General features: G+C 42.2%; 2 protein-coding genes across 4 annotated transcripts in view; one reads left to right on the top strand and one right to left on the bottom strand.

The window, feature by feature from the left end:
• The window catches only part of LOC142566164 (uncharacterized), an 85,724-nt gene extending 79,908 nt beyond the window's left edge, over positions 1–5,816 (top strand). The window contains exons 4-5 of one of the 2 annotated variants that reach the window (XM_075677010.1): positions 2,986–3,130; positions 3,208–5,816. In XM_075677010.1, coding sequence (XP_075533125.1) covers positions 2,986–3,130; positions 3,208–3,353 — 291 coding nt within the window. In that variant the 3' untranslated portion in view covers positions 3,354–5,816. Of the gene's footprint in view, positions 1–2,985 lie in introns of both variants that reach the window. The other variant, XM_075677008.1, reaches the window with a different exon arrangement.
• Positions 5,817–5,861: 45 nt separating this feature from the next.
• The window catches only part of htt (huntingtin), a 184,187-nt gene continuing 168,423 nt past the window's right edge, over positions 5,862–21,625 (bottom strand). For both annotated transcript variants that reach the window (XM_075677006.1, XM_075677007.1), the window contains 10 exons: positions 19,011–19,195; positions 16,978–17,077; positions 15,296–15,435; positions 13,849–13,916; positions 13,638–13,743; positions 12,551–12,713; positions 11,933–12,093; positions 8,835–8,922; positions 8,624–8,763; positions 5,862–6,334 (listed from right to left, as the gene is read on the bottom strand). In XM_075677006.1, the coding sequence (XP_075533121.1) occupies positions 8,656–8,763; positions 8,835–8,922; positions 11,933–12,093; positions 12,551–12,713; positions 13,638–13,743; positions 13,849–13,916; positions 15,296–15,435; positions 16,978–17,077; positions 19,011–19,195 (1,119 nt within the window). In that variant the 3' untranslated portion in view covers positions 5,862–6,334; positions 8,624–8,655. The remainder of the gene's footprint in view (positions 6,335–8,623; positions 8,764–8,834; positions 8,923–11,932; positions 12,094–12,550; positions 12,714–13,637; positions 13,744–13,848; positions 13,917–15,295; positions 15,436–16,977; positions 17,078–19,010; positions 19,196–21,625) is intronic.

Raw genomic sequence — 21,625 nt, 5'->3', positions numbered from 1 at the left:
AGAGTAAACTTTATATAGTGAAGGTGTTTTTGAAATATGAAATATAAGCTAACATGGCCTAATGTATCTACTGAATTGTTTCAAGTTTCATTAGTGTCCATGCAGGTGAAGAGTAAACAGTGAATTTTTTAAACAGGGTGTAACAGACTTAACGGAGTAACCCGATATCATATCACAATGACATACTTAGTCCACACTATGCCTGCAAACTTTCTGTAATTTTCAGTGCTCATGAAAGAACTAAATGATGCTACACGATTTTGGTCATGTTAACATGACAATCACAATTATCTACTTGTCCTTTATACAGGTCAAATGCTACCTTTTTGCCCCTTGATCCATCTGAAAGCTTCATACAGCATTGATTTGTTCAAAAACCTAACGGAGGCAGTGCATTCGTATTTGTGTAAGCATGCCCAGCCACTCCAACATGTACGCCTTTCTGCAGCTCATCTGCCCTATTATTCAACTGGCGCAATCTGTTCTGTTATGCAGGTGTTGCTTTTGAGAGATTGAGGTAGAGTATTTTGGCTACTCCATTGTTTTATGTTATGCAGCAAAAAATAAAGGAAAAAAAAAAACTGTGGCAGAACCCATCTTACGATGACTGTCAACAGTAATGCATTTAGCATTGAATTAATATAGCGACACAATGTGTTCCCATCGTCGAAACGAGTTTTGTATAAGGCATGTACTACAGCGGGATTCCTCTTTCACGCTTCCCTAAGAATACTTGGCACCGTCTAGCGGAACTGCCTCGAAGCCTGCACGTGGTATACTAAATGCATGCCGCGCTGGTGCATGCGAATGCTGAGAAATGCGTAATGTGGCGACCATGGCTGTTCTCTCGTACTTCTTTCCGGACATGCTGCCGCAATAAAGGGGTGCTCCTGAGAAGTCCATGTGTGGTGCGTCAGTGCCTGCAAACACTGGGAATTTTTCCCTTGCTTGCCGGACACACAGTATGCCATCTGTCATGTTTTCAAGTTTCTTGGAGTAAAAACCTGGGGTACTCGAGTACACGTTATGATGAAATTGTACAGGATGCCGTTTCTCGGGTATCTGAGGTACAGCTTGGAAGTGCTGACGAATACCTGCAGAGCTAACATTCGTACAATCGAAAGTGCTCAGGCATAGGCACTTAGGGTCTGTCTAGGGCACGTACTGTAACCTAAGTTGGTGAGATGTTCATTGAAGAGCAGCACATACCCGGTGCATTCAAGCCGCAGCTTGCGAAAGCATTGGCATGAAAGACGTTCGTTGAAAAGCAGCACATGCATAGTACATTTGTGTCGCCGCTTGCTAAGTGTTGGGTGGCCGTCTTTGAGGAACCCTTGTTATGTGGGCTCGATTCCACCCAACACCAAAGTTGGCATCAAAGATGTTCAATGAAGAATGGCACACACCTACTGGCACATATCCAGTGACCCAAGTAGGTATTGAAGAGGTTAACTGAAGACCAGCTCAGACCGAGTGGCACATGCCCAGTGCTACAACCGTCTAAAAGTTTCTTCGAACAATGGTACCTACCCAGTCCCGCATCTACAGTGACCCATGTCGGCGTGAAAGAGGTTCGTTGAAGAGCAGTGCACATTTCCACATACTCAGTGACCCATGTTGGTCTAACGGTTGGTTTCAAACCCTGTTCCCTCAGCACAGCAACCCGATGCACTACCCTTTTGACCACGCACTACCAAGTGACCAAGGTAGGCGGCAAAACGATTAGACAGAAATGTAGATACAAACATCACCCCCCGAAAAGTGCGTGAAGTGCCCAAAGAATGCTAATGCATTAATAAATGGTAATGCAAGAATGAATAAACAAATAAAAAATGAAATAAACAAATTACGGTAGAATCCATCTCACAATGAATGTGAACGTGATTAGCCTTAAAACAATGTAGATACACACCATATTGCTGAGACACCTGTATTTATAAACGATAGTGGGGGAAGTAGGCTGAGAATGCTACTCGCGTTGACCCTTTAATGACAGCACATATAAATACCTGAAAAAAATGTTTAATTTCTATTTAAATGTGCAAATAAGCATAAACTTACAGAAAAATATTTTGCAGGAACTTCTTCAGCAATAGGGGGAAAACACCAGGCAGATAACTGGAAGTGGACTTTACTTGCTTGTAGCCAACAGTTGTCAATGAAGGATTAATACTCCCCCACACATTAAAGTGTCTGCACTTTTGGATGCTAAAAGAAAGCTTCATTAAATGCAACCTCCCATTTGCAGCCAGTTTAGTCCCACTGGCCCCAGACCACATTGTCTACACATTGTTGGGGTGGGGGAGCATGGCCTTGGGAGTTGGAAGTCACACAGGGAGTCGTTCTCGCCTACACTACTGAGGCCTCACATGGAGGCTAAGCGGGCCCATGCCGTCATCTGTACCTTCATGATGAGAGTTGCTTCCATAGCATGTATCTAAGAGGTGTTGTCCATAGGTATTTGTCTCTAGATTGATAGTGCTTGTGTCCATGTTAAATCCTTTAACACGTCTGGAGGAAAACATGTCAAAGGAAAATGTGAGGATTTGTCATTGCACTTTTTGACTGATGTTGCCACCCTGAGAGTGTGAGGTGCCTTATTGCTTTAGCTAGCTACAAGATGTAGAAAGAAAATAGAATTAAAATGATGGGCTACACTTGTTTTGGATTACTGATGTGCAAAAGATCCATATCATAGGTATATGCGCCTTACTGGCGTGCATCGACAATCATCAACACTATGATGATTGAACGAAGTATTTTTTGCAATGAAACAGTGGAACGGAAGTACAAAGACATATTAGCTTGAGTGTCACCATTGGGTTGCACTTGAAGCAGATGCGTATAGCTTGTTGCTCTTGATGGCAGGCATAAGCCGCTGTTGGCACAATTGGCCTCGGCGCGCCAGGACCAAGACAAATGGCCATTTAACAATCTTTCACAGCCACATGCTATATGCTAATCTGCTGCTGCAATCACGCGCAGGACGAGAGTCCAGTGTGCAGTGGCGGATTGGAGGAAGCCAGCTGCCGGCCTGGGGGCGCGCTCAAGCTGTCATGGCTGGACACACCGCAATTGGACAGCGAGGTGGCCGAGCTGACCACGCTCATGGAGGATTCGCGACTCACAGGCAATGCCAACGACGACGTGCGCCGACTTCGGCTTGAGCTGCATCGCTGCCGGCGCCAACTGCAGCTTGCCTTGCAGGGCTTCGAGGAGGAACGCCAGCGCTGGCAGCACGAGCGCGCCCAGGCTGCCCAGTACCAACGCCAGCTGGAGACCAGCTACTGGCAGCTGTGCAGCCACAACCGCGAGCTGCTGCGCGCCGTGTCGCACGCCAGCCTGCCGCTTGAGCTGCTTGATGGCTGGTACCACTCGGAGTCCAGCTGCTGAAAACCAACCGCACCCATCTGTGATATCTTCGGTCCGGTGCACCTCTTTCTCCTTCCGGAGAGAGGGGATCGCCGGGGTTGGCATGATTAGCTTAGCGTTTCAGAACCGGAAACTTCCATGGGCACCACTTTGCGCAGCTTTCATTTTTTCGACCGAGGCCAGCTAGCCCTTACAGTGATGCAGTAAAGAACTTTGCAGCACTTGTACCAGTTATCAAATAAGAGCCTTTATACACTTAAATTTGCACCTTCACAGTTTGTTTATGCACACTAGTATAACACCAGTGTTTATCTGCAAAACAATGAAAAGAAGTGGATGTGCTGTCGCTGCAAAGCATTTTTTCCCATAGGCAATGACAGAATATAGCTTATTATACTTGAACCGTCTGTGAATGCGCTGGGATTTAATAGACCATTGCACACGACAGCACCATCATCTGGAAGAGCATTGGAATTTTTATGCTAAAATGGTGCAAACATAGCTTGAGTTTTTTTTGAAGCATATCTAAGTGAGATGCAGCGACAGGAAAGATCTCATTACCCTAAGCAGAGGGTACAGGATTGTGAAGTGCGCATCACAAAATATCTCCATGAATGCTTGTTTCCGGCTCTGGGGCAATGAGCAGACGCAATCATGCACAGGTTTGCACCCTACCCAAATTTGCGAGCTTTCACAGTGCATCTTTATCCACTTACACAGTGCTTTGATAAAACTGCTGTGCAACTTGTGGGTTGAGCTCTGGCCAGCACTGATTTGTGGTGATTCACTAACTTGTCAGTAGTTGTCAGTGTAATGTTGCTGCTACAGCATTTCTAAGTAGGCTGCACTGTAGTGTGTTCCCCAAATCAAACCACCCCTTTGCCACACCTGCACTGGTGAGCCTAGAAACAATGACCCACCTTGTTGTCAGTTGAGAGTGGTTCTAAAGCCAAGTGCATATTATAACAAAGCCCATTTACCAAACAGTAATATATCATTATGTCCAGTGAGGTTGGTCGTGAAATGAGGACGGTTATAGTAATTGGGCTTCAGTGTCTATGGGCTAGTCTTGGTATGCCCATTTACACATTGCATAGTGTTTGAAAGAAAAGCACTCTGCAATGATGCCCCATTTTCATGTTTTCTTATGTGCAATTTCATTTATATTTTCGTCAGCAATGCTACAGGTATAGCAAGCTGTGTACATAGTTATATGGCTTTGTTGCCAGCCAGATATGTATGTCTTGCCAAAGGTTGCATCCACCTCTTGAATATGTGTTGTTACTTTGATGTTTCAAGAATGATAGATTGACCATAGAAAGTTTCTATGGGTATTGTTCTAGTGTGTTTGTACTATGTGGGCATTTGTATGAGATGTGTTAGTTCCTGTGTGCTTGCTTGGTCAGCTGCATTTTTGCTCAGTTTCCCCAGTATTGTTCTTTTTGGGCCCAGACATGTTTGGCTGCAAACTCACTGCCACTTTAATATTGCCCATGTGAAGGATGCATGGGAGAAGCTGCATGTATTTAGCTTTGCATTTAAGTAATCAATGGTAGCTGTTCATGTGCCAAGAAGCATTGAGAATGTGTATTTTGATGACTCTTGTGTGAAACCTCTGTGTGTGCACTTTACAAGGTGTGATGTGCAAGCAGGTAAGTAGCTGACAGTGCCCAAGTGGCCATATCAGAGAGCCTGAGTGGTTTGCATGCTGAAAGGGCAATGCTCTCCTTTCCTCATCTTCACCATAGCTGCCATGGCAGTTGTGATGCGGCTACCCTATTCAAGGATGGCAGATAATTGTGATGTAGTCAGTAGCACTGCACACAAATTTCATGTTGTACTCCATATGTCAAGATGTTTTGTAGTATGCTGAGCTACTTGCCAACATTTAGAGAAAGAAACAAACATGTGGCAGGACATTCTCTGTAAACAAGAATACATCTTTCATCGCTGTATAGTCTTTCAGAGTATGTCCACTGATTTCCCTTATCGTTCAGATAAAAACCACGGCTGTGCACAACCTTCTGAATTTAGGTGGCTAAGAAGTAAGACTGGCACTATTATTGGCAGCTTCTGTTTGTGCAAAACAACAGTTCTGTTAGTAATTACTTCTGGTAATGGAACCTGAGTTATGTCAAGGCAACATTATACAGCAAAATTGTACAGAAGCAAGAAATTGTCACCTTGGCATTAGCTTGTGTGCCATTTAAATGAGGGATGTAAAGCTGGAGTGAATTCAGAAGGTAATGCTACAGCAGTTACTTCCTTGAAAGCTGAAACTGTGTTTTTGCTTCCAAGTAGCACAATCACTGTTATGACCATAATACAGATACAAAAATTAAAAAAAAATCTGTAAAGCACTCATAAGTATGACACTGTGTGTACAACATTCAATGGAAAGTACCTGCTGCTTAATAAAGTTGCATATCATGTTTTGTCACTGTGACCAGCCTTGTTCATTTTTGCATTGGCAAAACCATCGGGTCATGTCACATTTTTGAAGTTGGATTTATTTTTTCTTTTTGTACAAGGAAATCGGGATTTTTTGTTTTGTTTTATTAAGTAACCCGAGTAACATGAAGCTTCACATGCAGTGTGGATTCACAGCCAGTTTGAAGCTTGTGCAAGTAACAACACAGCATGTTGCTTCTGTGCAGCTGCATAACAGTCCATCATGAAACTGACTAGAGTGCACATCACTGCTTTGAGTTATGAAAACATTGGAACCATTCTGTGCAGGACAGAGCAGGGCAGAGAAATGGTCATAGTCATGTATGGGGCTGACAGCAGCTGTGGAATGCCTGGGAATGTCAACGTTTTCTGTTCTTATCACATCTTCAAACCTGCTCCAATATGCTTAACAGCTGACTGTGCATAAGACAGACAAAAACATAAAAACCTGCCTCTTCAAGCAAGACTATTTACAGCACCATGTTTGGCTTTCCACTGCTTGGTTTTATTCCTGAAAATAAACAAACGGAAGACGTTACAAACTGTGCAATGCAAAGCAGGCAGCTATAAGTTACTTTATGGCCACTAAATCAAATCAAAGTCTGAAGCTACATTTTATGCTGCACAGACTTAAGTGCTGTTCAAGAAAATGCTGTTAGTACTTGAGCATATCAGTGACAGTCAACACTCTCATGACTGGGGTCCACACACACAGACACACACACACACACACACACACACACACACACACACACACACACACACACACACACACACACACACACACACACACACACACAAAAAAAAAAAAAAAAAAATACGGGAGCAGCCGCTGCCACAGCGAAAATGTTTGGAACACTGTGCAAAATATACGGTGGTGTACTGGCAGCATTTTCTCCACTTTTCTTGAATTCAATTTTAACAATAAACAGGGTGTCTAACAACGGGGAATTCTCAGGGATCTTGAGTAGTCTGGAAATACTCAGGGAAAACTCGGGGAATTTCTTCTATCAGGGAAAATGTGCTGCAATTTTATTGAAAGGGAACGAAAGTCGCGGTAATGCTGGCTTGAGTAACACAGGAATCGTAACAAATGGTCTTTGACACCGTGTTGTCGGCTGGAGGAGTTGCCAGTGTACAGTGAACGACCGACTATTCGGACGCCCGATAAATCGAACGGTTTCGTGGCACCACCACGTACCCCCATCGAGTCATCGTATAAGAATTCCTGAAATTTCGGATGCAAGAACACTTTGCTGCCAGATTTACCGGATTTTTTGCCGCGACCGCAGGTCCAACACGGTATTAATCAAAGACGCACCGCCGCCATTTTCATTACCTCGCCGCCTCGAACCGGTACTCGCACGCAGGTCTGCTGGGAACCGTAGGCACCACCGCGGCGACGCTATGCCTAGCTACTTCCACGTGCGCTATTAAGCTTCTTGCTGTTCGGTACCGTGTTTTTCATTGAAAGACTTCGCCGTTGTCGGCAATGGCACTGACAAAGCCTTCGTCGCCCTCGCGATTGGCTTGGAAGCTTGGAAAGCACGGCACGTTGCATAGTGCCGGTTCCCGAAAGTCAGCTTCGCCTCAATACATTGTTACGCTGTGAGGCATATGTGAACGTATTTGCGGTGAATCGTAACAAGCGCAGGTATGGGCAATTGTCATGGGACACGGTACGCATTTCTTCATTATACACGTGTGCACCCGCCATCTCCTGTCACAGTACGAGCACCGATATGCTTAATAAGTGTACTGGCAGGCCTTCAGAGCTTTTTCGGATGTGTCTGTGGCGATTTGAGCCCTAAATGCAGTAAAAGACGTGCATTCATTTTTTCGCACTGCCAAATTTCGAACGTTTACACGCGGCTCCTAGGGAGTCCGAAAACATAGGAAGTTGACTGTATCACTGCCCAAGAGGGTGCTTCAAATGGTCTGTGTGGCGAACACGCAGCGGAAGAACAAAAAGACAAAGGACCTATGCATTGAGGAATGAATACGAAAGGAAGCGTGCTGCCGCTTCTTTGAAGGAGCTTGAGCTAAAAAAACAAAGTGTTGGCTGATGCCGAGATGCAGGAGTCCCTCATCCAAATCAAGATAAACTCTTTAAAGCAGTGAAACGCAACACTGAAGCGTCGTGTGCGGGCCGAGAGTATGTCGGGACAGTTGAGGTTGACTTACCAGCTGCTGCGAGAGAATCCCACTTCTGACAAAGTTCAGGCCTTGTACCAATGAGCTTGCTATCAGTTGGTAGAAATAGCTCATATTTGAAAATATTTGCTTCTGTACACATCCCCTTTTTATTCATATTCGAGAACGTTCGACTTGATTTGCAATGGGTTTTACCATTTTTTTTCAAAGATTTTCATTCGCTGTGCATTTTACTAACCCCTCCCTTCTGTTTTCTTTTGAATAAAATAAACACTACACCTTACTATTAAAACTGGATTAAGTTGTTTTTAACATGCTTACTAGAGAGTGACGGCATTGGGTGACATGGTGTGAGCCCATCTTGACATAAAACAAAGTTCTCTGTCACTCAGGGAATTTCACATAGGCACTCAGGAAAAACCTGGAAAACGCGGGGAATTTAGAAATGTCAACTTGGTAGACACCCTGAATAAAATTAAATTCTAAGTTTTTCTAAAAGCCAGTGCTTGTTTGTTGTCAATGGCTGTTAGCTTCTTCTTGCTTATTATTTCTGCAGTTCTTAGCTTTTCAAACAGTTTGACAAATTTTTTGTAAACTTAAGATCCCTGGGAACGCAAAATTCAAGTTACAAGCATCTTGCACTCACCTGGAAATTCGTGAGAACACCCGTTTCCTTTGTTAAGGTGGCTGCGGCAGCTGCTTTAGGAGCTCTGCATATGGGGTATCTGGACTGGCAACACCTTTAATGATGTTGTAGAACTGTGTTTTGTGTTGCTCATTCACAAGCTGCAAAAGACATGACAAGTCAGCTTAACCACTGAAACACGAAAGCCTGCTTGATGCAGAATTAAACTTGCCTGCCGTTGAAAGTCTAAAGCAGAAATGTAGAAGAGCTCCTTGTCATGCTCTTCAAACATGCCCATTCTGCCCTGAATCAATGGGAACCTGATCACAGTGGTCAGGCAAAAAATTTATTCGCAAGGGAGTTATTGTATGTGGAATACAATACAAACAAACAAACATATATATATATATATATATATATATATATACCTTTTCTTTTCTGCACTTCACTGGGACAAGAAACAAACACAGCCTTTTGGCAAGTGAAAACGGAATCTGTTTACTACCAATGCTGCCTGTGCAATTGCAAGTGCTGGCAGCCTGCAAGTGAAAGCACTACACTCAAGGCGGAAGTGCAGTTCATGTTCATTTACCTAAGCAGTTTTGCCAGCAAAAGTAAGTGCAAATCCACGGAGTAAGATAAACAGGAGCGCTGACTCTGACACCGTGCAACGCCGACGCCGGGGGACCAGCTCATTCCTTTGCTCTCTCCCTCCGCTCCTCGTCACGATTTTGCACATGCTTTCTCGTTGCTTTTCACTTCCTGGCGCCGTCTGCTGAGGCACGTGGAAATCATTCAATAGCTTGCTTCCAAGTGCGCATGCGCTGAGTGGTGGAGGGCGATGGCGGCAGGCATAGAGTATGCCATCTGCTAGAAACTCTGGCCCTCGGCCGTTTCAATTTGACAGCAATCAAACACAAAAATATATATGCGCACAAATAATAAAAGCGCAAATAAACGCATGGTACCGCTTTTCCTGCACATATGCGGAACATTTTTAGATGTTTTTAGAGGAAACAAACAAAAAATAATGCTGTAGAAGAAGGCACAACAGACAAGAGGTACGGGTTTTTCATGCCTGAAGGTGTGTGTGGAAGAGAAGGTTAGAAATTTTAATGTTCCTCGCTTTGTTTGCCATGTCTGCAGCATGTTTATACATGCCTGACGGAACAAGGTTTCTTGATACTTGTGTGTGAAGATATGGAGCCATAGGACAGGAAACAATGAAGGGTTTTGTTCCTGGCTGTAAATCTGGGTGTGACAAAGCATGGGAAAAGTATTCGTTCTGCACGGAGCCATCTGATTGACAGGTACCGCACCAGTGGAGACAAAAAATTCCTTAAAGTAAGCGACTGATAAAGCAAAGGACAAAATATGTGCACGACAATTCGAGATGCACCCTAATTTTGAGGGGTACTTCAGCGAACACAAAAGTAATGTCCTACTAGATGTAAAGAAATTTCTTCCGACTTCGAAAGGCACCCGTTCCTTCAATTTTCCTTCAATTTTTGAGGGGAGCCTGGTGCAACTCAATGATGCTGAATGCCAGGAGGAACCAGAAGACGCCGATGCAGACGGACAGGAGGAGGTCTATTTATCTACAACTACACACAGTGTAGGCACCTTCCCTTCTCCGAACACATGCCGTAATGAAAATTCTCAGCCTTGTCTTTGAGACGAGTCTTTCAGTTGGCAGCCTGGCAGGAAGCTATTAAGCAAAGAGAATAGTTTGAGTGTGCCTTCAAAGGAAGAATCCGAAAAAAGCAGTGCAAGCAGCTCCACTGCTCGAAACAACATGCACTCCCTGAGCACAGATCGAAATTCCCTTTTGCAGAAGCTCTTTCTGCACTGAGAAAGAGTACAGTTTCCGCCTTCATGAGGACAGTACAAGGTATGAAAAATTTCCAAATCAAATAGTTGGGTGCTGCTCCCCAAGCAAGATGCAGGTTTTTGTAAGTGAAGAGACAGTTCCTTCTCTAACTAAGTGTATCTATGCCACGGAAGGCCTTCATGGGAGAACATTCGAGGCATTTATACTAAACTGAAATTTGAATAACAAAATGAACCTTGAAGGACAACCAACTACCATCGAAGACTTCGAGCGCATGGTAGAAACTACTGACAAGATTAAGATGTGCAGGGGTGGTCCCGCAAAACAAAAGTACTCCGGTGTGAATGCTCAGTGTGCCTACATGGACTCCTCGGGTGTGTGGAGGCACAGAATGGGTGCTATATACGACACTGACCAGTGTTCGCACTGTGAAAGACTTGCAGGCACATTGCGTTGCCACGTGATGCTGAGGACTATGACTATATTCCTTTCCATGCAAAGTCCAACGATGGTCTACCAAGCAACAATTCGCCACATGTTGGAGACACATGATCTCAGTTTCTCGTGTGAATTTCATAAGCAGGAAGTGCTAGCAGCATTTCAGCATGTTTACGTTTAAATGAGAATATGGCAACTTGGCTCGCAAGAGAACCAGGCGACTCGAAAAGCATCACGAGAAAAGAAGCAAGCGAAGCATCTTTGCACATCGTGGATGCTCGCATAAAGAGAGTGATAAACATCACCTCTGCATTAAAAGTTTTTTTTCACTGTCGTCTCTCGGCGCTCAAGAGCGCACAAACAGCTGTTATATTACCCTCCCCTTTTCCTAGTTTTTCTTTCGGTCTTGGTTTCCGTAATTTGTTTATTTTCTGTTCCTGTGCCTGTTCCTGTGTTCCACCTTACAAATTTCCTACATTAGGCCTGTATAAAATTAATAAAACAACATGATACGAACACTTGCTCCTTTCGCTAACGTTGCTCCCTGATCCGCAAGCACTATGCGTGCTACAGGCGTCGGGGCATGCACGGAGCAGATAACAAAATGGATAGGCAAGCAGCAGGCGTGGGAACAGCGCTAAACACGACCGTGCACCGTTGCTATAGCAACGACAGAGAGACCTGAGCTTGGTTTGCACGTGCCTCTACTTCTTCGGTTTGCTGGAATACCCGCCTCTCCCCTCCACCATTTTTCCTCACCCGTAGTGCCGTCTGGTGAATACGCTGTGATGCAGGAGCCGGCGTTTCAGAATGTGTCCCTTCCAGACTAGTGGAGTCGGCACTCCTGTCTTATCTTACTCCGTGTGCAAATCTCAGACTTTCTCAGGCTACTCGGGTTAGATGGCACAACATTAAAAAAAATTGAAGCTTTCAACTGGTAAGGATATATATATTTTCTAGGAGTGCACTGCAACACAAACTTGTATATAAATCAAGGGCATGACCCTGTCAGATGTTTACAAAGAAATACTTGGTCAGTGCAAAACATCATCTAAGGATACAAAGCACGGAGCCAGACTGTTGCTGTGACTGCGACAAAGCAGCAGCTGAGACTCCATATGGCCATTGCCAACGGTGAACGCTGCGTGAAGTTTGATAGTGAAAGAAGAACCCAGTCTTGCATTAGTTCTTCATGGTTGCCTTCGTGAAGTCCTTCACACACCTAAGAATGCAGAACTGATTTAAGCACCTTCAAAGTATCTGTGCCAAAACATCTGTGCAGCACCACATGCAAGTTTATATAGACTGATTGTTTCTTGCAATACATTGAGCTAGCCAGCCACAGCTCGTTATTGCTACAATACACTGTTGTATGTTTAGAGTACTGGGGTGCAAAGTGGCAATGAATGAATAGAAAATGTTTGTTGTTTTTGGAATACGCAAACCTAATTTAAGACAAAGTAGGACATGCATTAGGCCTTTCATTCTTGCATAAAGCCCTGTTTATTATTTTTGCACCCCAAGATCTTAACTTTGATTACACGACAATGGAAAAGAATAATAAATAATAATAATAATAATAATAATAATAATAATAAATTAACAATGACTCTAGATGCATCTTAACACTAGAAAGGGAAGCAATGAAAGATGCACGCTCACTCAAGTGCACAACTGACCTTGAAAAGCACTGCAGCTAGAAACTGTGGATAAGGCTGTTGGTTGGATAGAAACTCTCCAATAACTTTGTTAAGAATGTCTTGTGCTGGAAAAAACTCGCCAAGAAACCCAGGCAGTATCTGGCTGATAAGGTCAGCCTCAAATGGGTAGCCTCTTTTGATCCTGCACAAAAAAGTAAATGCAAGAGAGGATATGGCTAGTTTGCAAGAAAATTATGGTTCACAAGTGTGTTATACAATTTCAATACTCATGCATATGCAACCTCCATTTACAGTTTGGTGCTACAACACCAAAAGACAAATAGTATATATGCATATTTTATGAGAGCTCACTCTTTCTTTGCTATGTAGCTGCGATTACCATTTTGCCTATGTAAGAGTTGAAGTCATTCACACTATTTCTACAACTCCTTTACGAATGACCTTAGCTTGTTCTCAGCAATTGATCTGCCTACGCACTAAAAAAGGTAATGATGCCCATTCTTTAGCTATACAGCTATACTAAACACACCCAAGCACAGACTGGCACTTATTTTCTATTGAAATTACTAAAGATTACCAAGAAAAGCATGATAGTAAAGCCAGCTCCTGCTCAAATTTAAATAAATTCTGCATTGTGTATTTCAAACCAAGTTTTCTTTACAGCTTGTTTCATTTCATTAGTTAGAGGTTTCATGAGAATATAAAGTAAATCGGTGTTTTTGTAACTCTTAAGTTTGGTAGAAGATGACCATTACCATCTCTCTATTTTTACTTGTTTACTACAACGCATACATGTGGCAAATTGAGTGTTCCAGCATCAAGGTAATACAAGCCCAACATAAAAAGAGAGAGAGAAGAATAACAATGTAACGTATGAGGTTGAACAAGACCTCAAAACATCAGCATCAAGGTAATACAAGCCCAACATAAAAAGAGAGAGAGAAGAATAACAATGTAACGTATGAGGTTGAACAAGACCTCAAAACATTTGCATTTTGCACGAAATAGGAGACAAGCTTTAGCCTACAGATGTGTCAAGATACAATGCCATACTGCAACATGACCACACAACTGTGGTGCCTTAATTGAGGCAAGCCACACGTACCTGTCGAAGAGGAGAGTAGCTCTTTCTAAAGCTGCAGCTCGCTGCTCACTGTTGGCAGGCTCCATCTCAATTGAAGGTTGAGAACGTCGCTTGTTTACCCCTTGGGCTGAAATGAGGATTCGAAGAAGCACAATTTCCAATACAATGCAGCACTAGTCAACGTGTGTACACTCGGACAATGCAAAGTGTCAAACTAAGAAGTAACACCGACCTATGTAAAGTGCCGACAGCATGACACCAAGGGCAGGAATTGCTTCAGCTGGCTTGCTGTGTCGAATGCTGCAGAACAAGATAAACATTGTTACGGGGCGGAGGCTATGTACAGAAGGATGAGACATAAGGAAGATGATGGCAGACAGTTTGCTGGATGAACTTGTGCCCACAAAACAAAAGACTTTGCAATGGTAAACATGATGAGTACTGTTAGTGCTCTCTAAACAGAATAATTTGGCTCAAGGCTGGTCTCCATTCCGAAATATCACTGCACTACTATTCACTTAGCAGTTATTCAACATTATAAGACATCACTATAGTACAATGATGACAAACGATCAGATATTGTGAGCGCATGCCTTGCAGAAACAGAAACGAAATGCACAGGTCAAGCCCAAAGAAAACAATGTATACGACAATAATATCGAACAATAAATTGGTTTTCCTTGGGGTTATGCGACAATTAAAATTTTTGTATACACTTCAAATAGTCCTTGCTATTCAATTTGTATTAGATTTGAGAGTTTATTTGATATTGTTGTATATTTCATTGTTTTTTTTCCCTCCTTAATACAAAGGATAATGACACTTATTGGAGTCTTGAGGAAGAAAGATCAATACAAGTGAGGACTGTTTCGAGTGATTCTGTGGTAGGCCAGCTGCGGTTGTGCATCACCAGTTCCTGAGCAAGTGCACTCGGCAGGTAACTTCTGCTCAATAATTTTCAGTCATTTACGAATTTGTTGTCTCAATTTAGGCAAAACAATTTATCGACCAGTGTCACCATAGTATCTCTATTCCTTTAAAACAATGCACTGTGCTGTAGTATTGCACTTATGTATCTTTAGTGAACACCACACTCGGTGTGTGTCTGGTGACATGCTGTTGCCTTGTGACAATTTCTGTCATTGTCATGATACACCAATTAACACACTTCTTTATCATGTACAAGCCCCCAAGTTGACTGGAAATGCAGTTGCGAACAGCATTACATGCATGCCCTGAAGAACTTATATAAGCCTCGTTTTTTCACCAGACATACTGCACACAAACATTACATTTCACTTTGTTTAGAAATAAAATATTTGATATGATTAGAAATTTTGCTATTTGAATACCTTGTGTTTTTAGGTTATTAAGTGGAAACATCAACACTAGTTTTTGTGTGTAGTACTGACTACTTCGAGTAAATGAAAGCATGCAATGGTTCAAATTCTAACTTTCCTATTTAAATTCAAGAAATTTCAGGAAAATCAGTGCAGGGTATGGCAAGAAAAATGGTTTCTTTGTTCCTGAGCTAACACTTCCTACTAACGACAGGAAAGCTTCTTTGCTTCATGTGGCCTCTCCTCTTGTTTCTGGTATGCAGAGAATGCATAAAGGTATGCCTGAGGTGCGCCAGCAGTGCCACTCGCACATGCTTAATAAAAGGTACGAGTTCTTACCGTTCAATGCAAACCTTGATTATGAGTTCATTGTCCTGACTCTCAATGACACCTGCCAAAAGCAATCGCTCCAGCCCATGAAGAATGCACAAGTAGAGTGAAAGGGGAAGGTTGTCTCCACTACACTGGCTTAAGCTGACCTGAAAGTGGTCACAAAAATTACTATGAACACACTGCATTCTGCTGCTTTCCACAGTATTGATCAACATACAGAGCTTCAAGGTTGCCATATTTGCATTAATATGAAGTGATTGAAGAGTTCTGAGAACTGTGGTCCCATTTTTTGCTTATATTTCTTATTTCGCTTGTCTTCATCTTGATCTTTGAACATATAACTTTCATAGGCAATAGTAATCAGCAGGAGATGTGAAATAGGTGCTAGTGAAGAATGTACTTAGAAATTCATTTAACGAGCTGTGCACATACAAACAATTTTGTAATGTGATCATCTTGCTGTTATAATAACTATGTAGCATGTCAATGCCTCTAAGCATATTTACAAAAAACTGAACTCGCTTCCAGAAGGTTTAAAGCGAATACTTTTTGAGTTTGAGATTACTTTCTTTTCAAATTGCAAACATTCATGAGTAAAACTTATAACTTTGTGTGTCTCGTAACTTCCAAAGAAAAGCTAATAACTTTAAGGAACACTAAAGATAAACACATCAGTTTAGACTCATAAAGTATTCTTTTAAAACTGCATTCTTCTTCATTTTACACTAATAGGCTGATTATAAGAAAAGAAAATAAAGGTCGAAGTTCCATTAAAAAAAAAACTAATGCTGAAATCCCAGTGCTGGTATATCAGGGTGATGACACAAACTTCGAAGTGTTTTTTTCCGTATGTGGGCCATTAAGGCCAAGTAATAGTTTCTGAAATTTGTTAATTTCAGTCTTTGGCTCTGTGACAATACAATGATGTTAAGCTTTACTGATAAAATATCAACTAGGCTTGAGCAGATGTCATCAAAATCCATGATGTCATGGTGAGCTGGTGTGGAAGCTTCCAAGGTGGCATCACCAAGTCTTCTGTTTTTATGCCTTTTCTAGTTTACCATGCTTACTCACCTAGCAAGAGTGGCATTTTTGGCATTGTATAGATGGGTAATGCATTTCTTTTAGTTGTGCTCTTCAGTGTCCCTTTCTTTTACTTATATGCATTTAACATAGAAAGAAATAAGTGAACAAAGAAAGAAGGAAAAGAAAAGCACGGAACTGTGCTATTTAAACGTCTACCTCAGAAAACACTGAAAACTTAGTACAAGTTATCAAAACTAGATTAAATTGCAAGACAAAAGCCTCCCCCCCCCCTTTTTTTTCTTGAGCAGCACTTCTCTCCTAACAAGAAAATATGAGCACCTGGTACAAGTTAAAATACTCAAAACAAAAGCGTTTTCAAAATGGTATATATATATATATATATATTACTGTACTTGGAGCCACATGTGTTTCTCAAAGGTGGGTGGGAGTGGAAACTGAGCATACTTCTGCGCAGTGCACAGTAACAGCAGTTTGTCAAAATGTGCCTGCAGCAAGAAAGCCAGAAGCCTCAACATGTAATTTATCAACAGTTGCAATGCAAAAGTTGGTCAGATATTTGTTAGTGCTGCACTGCGGCAGCACAAAAATAATTACTTTAAATGGGACCACAGAGAGAGCACAAAATCATGAGGTATAACAACCTGGACAATCTTGGGTGTGAGATCTTGTTTGCTTGAATAGTTCTCAGCCAAAAAGAAAGCCAAGGCCCACAGTGCCAGCATGTTTAGTTCATTGTCCTTGCTGGAAAAAAAAAAGAATGTGACATAAAAGGCCGAGCTGAGGACGTGCAGGATACAATAATTCTTACTAATCCCATAATGCCTGTCAGTCGCAGTCAGTCATCCATCCTTCTTTGCTTAAAAAATAGCAAATGAAGCTATGAGAGCGAACACTATGAAAACAAATTCTATGAGCCTGAAGAGAAGGCGGAATTGGCAAAAGAAGGTGACACAGCACCCAATGTTCTTTAAGCTCATCCTAATTTGTTAATCCAGCATTTTTCATTTTGTGATATACTATGAGCACTGCTACAAAGGGCTCAGCTAAGCATGACATGACAAATGTAAGATTTTCCAGCATAACAAAGACTGAAAACACAATTAACGCCAACTGTGCTCTAAATCGAATCACTTAATGTTTTATGCATTTCCACACATTCCCGCAATACTTTTTCCAGCAATGGCTTGATTTGGTATAAAAGTTTCTTGAGCTGTGTTTCTCAAGCACAGCTCAAGTATGTGCAAGCACACAGATTCACAGCTAGTGTAAACTGTTTATTATTTATAACAATTTGTAACTTTCTAAATTCTATTTTGTGGATTATTTTTAATTCCTTAAAAATGGCAGAACTAATCTCGCATATATTTTGTCTGCACAACAGACCCTTTTCCTAATTGTCAGCTTTACTATAGGGCGGTTTACCAATGTAACTATGCTACATTCAAGGCTTTCAAATGAACAGTGAGCTAATGTTTTTTGTGAGATCAAAGATGCTTACAGTATGTGATTCCTGCAATGGCATCCAGGGTAACTGCCAAGAGCTAGCTAGCATGCCTAACTGGCATTTTATTTTTGTTTGAAACATCACCAGTATTACCATTAGGCCATGTTCTATACTCTGCACGTAAAGGGGTGAAAGCTACCATGATTTTTTAAATTACCTGCACATACGAAAGTTCATTACCATTACATGGAAAAATACATCCGCAGTGTTTCAGTGACGATTGCCAACAATTATTAACAATAAGAGGTTCCAGGCAAAGTGGCAATTTTCGCTAGCTAAGTTTCGCAGCAGTGATGGGCAATAAATTGTTCAATAATTGCCTATAGCTTCTTTAGTTAACTGACTTTTGCTAATGGATCTCTTAATAATTTTGGTTTAAATGAAGGAACTGTAGAAGTGACACTGGTTAGAGCTCAAGGCACGTTTACTAAGCAGGCTTCCTTAGGCTGTAACCACTTTTGAGGTATTTGTCACTGAAATCAGTGATGAAACACATTTGTAGACCACATAATTTTGTCCTACAGTGCTTAAGGAAGCTTTATTGGAAAATGTTGTGCATGATACCAATACATTTCACTGCAGCTTGAAGTTTTGCTTAATTTGATCTCATCGCAGAGCCCCGGCTGGCAGCAGGGCATTTCTATGCTATGGACTGTAGCATGATAGTACTCGTCAGGTGTTATTTTTGCTTTCATGCATCAAATACACAATGGGAATGAATTCACAAAAGTAAGAACAATGTACCAGCTGCGTGGTATCACCATTTCAACAATGCAATGACCCTCATATTTTGGGCCTCTGTAAGTAGTGGGAAAGCCAGCCTGAAAGTTTCAAAAGGGTTAGATTTCGCATCCTGAATTTCCAACACTGGACTAAAAATCTGAGCTGGAGGGCCATGTAATAATATTCTAATTCTCCAAGACTACAAGAAAGAAGAGCTAGCAAAAGTGCCAAAAATGTGTTATTTCGAATAGATATTCTGTTAAATACCACACACACCTGGTGATGATACACATCAAGTTGACAAAAAAGAGATCAACCAGGGTCCATTTTACAATTAGCATTTTTAGCAGTGTCTGCAGCAACATTATTTTTATTCCAGCATGTGTACAACTGGTATAAGAAAAAAATGCCAGAACAAGTAAGTGGCAATTGGGGAGGGTTGCTCACTAGGCTGAGTCATCGAGATGCTTGGTAAGGTACTCAGTGGCAGAAGGCAGCAGTGGTGAGGTTGAGTCTCCTGGCTGGGCCAGCATGTACAGCAGTCCATGAAAGGACAGCAGCTGGGTGGAAGGCATTTGGCAACGCAGGCCCAAGTCCACAAATTTGCGGATTTTCTCCTGCATGTCTGAGTCCTGCCAACCAGCAAAATGGCAAAAGTGACAGCATTAGAGTCACTAACAGCAAGCTTTCTCATGAGCAGCCCTTAAAGGGCCCCTGAAACGGTTTGGACAAATTTTGTAGACTCGTAGGGTACAGCTAAAGCTAATCATTCGCACCACAATTTGTGTGAAACGTCTCATATTGTTATGTGGGAAGACGCAGACCAAAAGCTATATACAAGTATATTTACAAGGAAATACGCTGCACTTGGCCAAGAGGCAACAGCCGTGCTAGCCTCTAATCGTCGTCCAAGTATGCTTGTATTGTGCTCTCAGAGCTCCAGGCTCTGTCTTGGAGCACTCTAGACTGATCTGACTTCAAACTGAGGGTGAAGGCGAGATCTAGCTGAAAGAGGGTCACGTGATACTGGCAGCTGTGCCAGGCAACTGGTGAGCCACTGCAGCTACAGCGAGGCATAACCAGTGGCACAGCTGGATTAGGGAGCGCATACACATGCGGAGCACATATGCACTCTAGAGCTGGCATGCCAGCAGTTTGTCATGGCATTTTCCTGTGGTGCTATGAGCTGATCATCATCATGCAAAGGCAGCAAGGTATCATCATATCACGAAACGAAGGTGGCTGTTGACAGCAGGGGCGCTGCATGTGCTGCTGCCACACTGCGGTATACACAGTGCCACTGTCAACAGCCACCTTCATTTCAGCGTAATACTACACACCAAGGAAGCAGCTCAAATGATGACTGTCACGTTTATGCCATCAAGTGCTTCCCTGCATCCCAACACGTCAAAGCTGGATGCCACCCCTCGTCAGGTTGGGTTTGAATGATAATGGTGGATGTGCCACAGTGCCGTAGGCATACAATTCTTTGAGATTGAGTAAAGGGTCTGGTTAGAGAGTCATGTCTCCCACTCAAATTGAGGCAGCCTATGCATCCACCAGCTTTGACAGAGAGAATCGGAGTGGCCAACCGAATACCATAAGCCTCCCCACATTCCCAGAAAAGAAGATAGACCAAGCATGAAAAAAATGCAGGAAAGCTGTGCAACACAAGAGCCAATAAGAGACACAAGTCTGATGCACATTTGTACAACAAAGCCTCTGTAAATATTATAGGTGACAGAGTATGAAAAGATAAATTCAGTCATAGTGAAAGCTCATAGTTAAAATAGTTAGTTTTTGTTCCAACCTTTGTTTCAATGCAGCCGCACAAAGTTCACAATAATTTTATTCTATTGGCTGCTTTGTTACATTAATTTGTCACAGCTACATTCTATGCTTTGACGACTTAGTCATATGGGGTACTTACAAAGAAAAAAGCCTGCACTTCAGAGATAGCGATGTGCCAGCTTTATATAAGTACAAGTGTCATGCTGTTGCTTTCAAGCAGTCTCTAGTCGCCTTTGAAGGGACTGTAAAGGCAAATATTAGGTCAAGCTAAAGTGATAGATTAGTGCTAGAGAATCTCTAAGGCGTTAATATTATCACAAACAGAGCCTCAATAATAGAGCAATTGAGGTAAATGCAGGACATGATTACTCTCCCAGGACATTCAAGTACTTGCCCGATAACGAAAACTTAACCACTCATTCAATAAAAACACACACATCAGTGTATTCTATTATAAGACGAAATAAAATGCTGCTTGCCCAGTTTTATTTGATTTTTAGAAAAAAGAAGTCATTGAAATTACCCTTGACAACGACACAGGTGGTCGAAAGGTTTTGTTTCGCTCGACTTCGCGTCACCTATGCTTTCACGCTTCACTAGTTTTGTTATCGTGTAGTGTTGCGCTGGTTTTGCTGGCTCGCGAAACTCGCACAAACTGCAAGCAGCAGAGAATTCAACTTCCATGTGATGTCGTGGGATGCCCGAACGGTCTACGCCACTTCACCAAAAGGCAGGTGCAGTGGCGAATCAACTGCTCTGTCTTGGCTCGGTACCGCCGTCTGTCGGGCGCCGTTCTACTCACCAATGGCAGCAAAGGGTGGTGATGGCATATGCAACGTCACCACTCCCCCGGTTGGGTGGCGGGAGATTTCAATTTCAAAAAAGTATTTGGACCCTTCATACGAAATTTTCTCGTAAACTAAGTATTTTCTTGGAAAGAAATAAGCATTACGAGGTTTCTAGAATGGTATTTAAGCAGTCTGCATACACTTAGTATTTGTCTGTAGTGTCCCTTTAAGGTGCCACAGCAGTGCTATATCTTCTGTTCCACTCACCTTATCTTTAGTGCCATATTTGTTAAGAGCGATCATAGCAGAAGGAATCATGTCATACCCAACACATCTATAGTATACTGTTAATAGTGAACCTCTGTGAACTGCAAGTTTAAGCAAACTACATTAACTACAAATGTCAAATAACACTGCCCTTCTTCAGGGGTATTTTTGTAAGTTAAATGTGAAACTAAGAGTAAACAAAAAGACAGCATATAC

This window comes from Dermacentor variabilis, unplaced genomic scaffold (genome assembly GCF_050947875.1).
Source record: "Dermacentor variabilis isolate Ectoservices unplaced genomic scaffold, ASM5094787v1 scaffold_12, whole genome shotgun sequence".
In the NCBI taxonomy this organism is placed as follows: domain Eukaryota; kingdom Metazoa; phylum Arthropoda; class Arachnida; order Ixodida; family Ixodidae; genus Dermacentor; species Dermacentor variabilis.
This window is presented reverse-complemented; position numbering and strand designations above follow the sequence as displayed.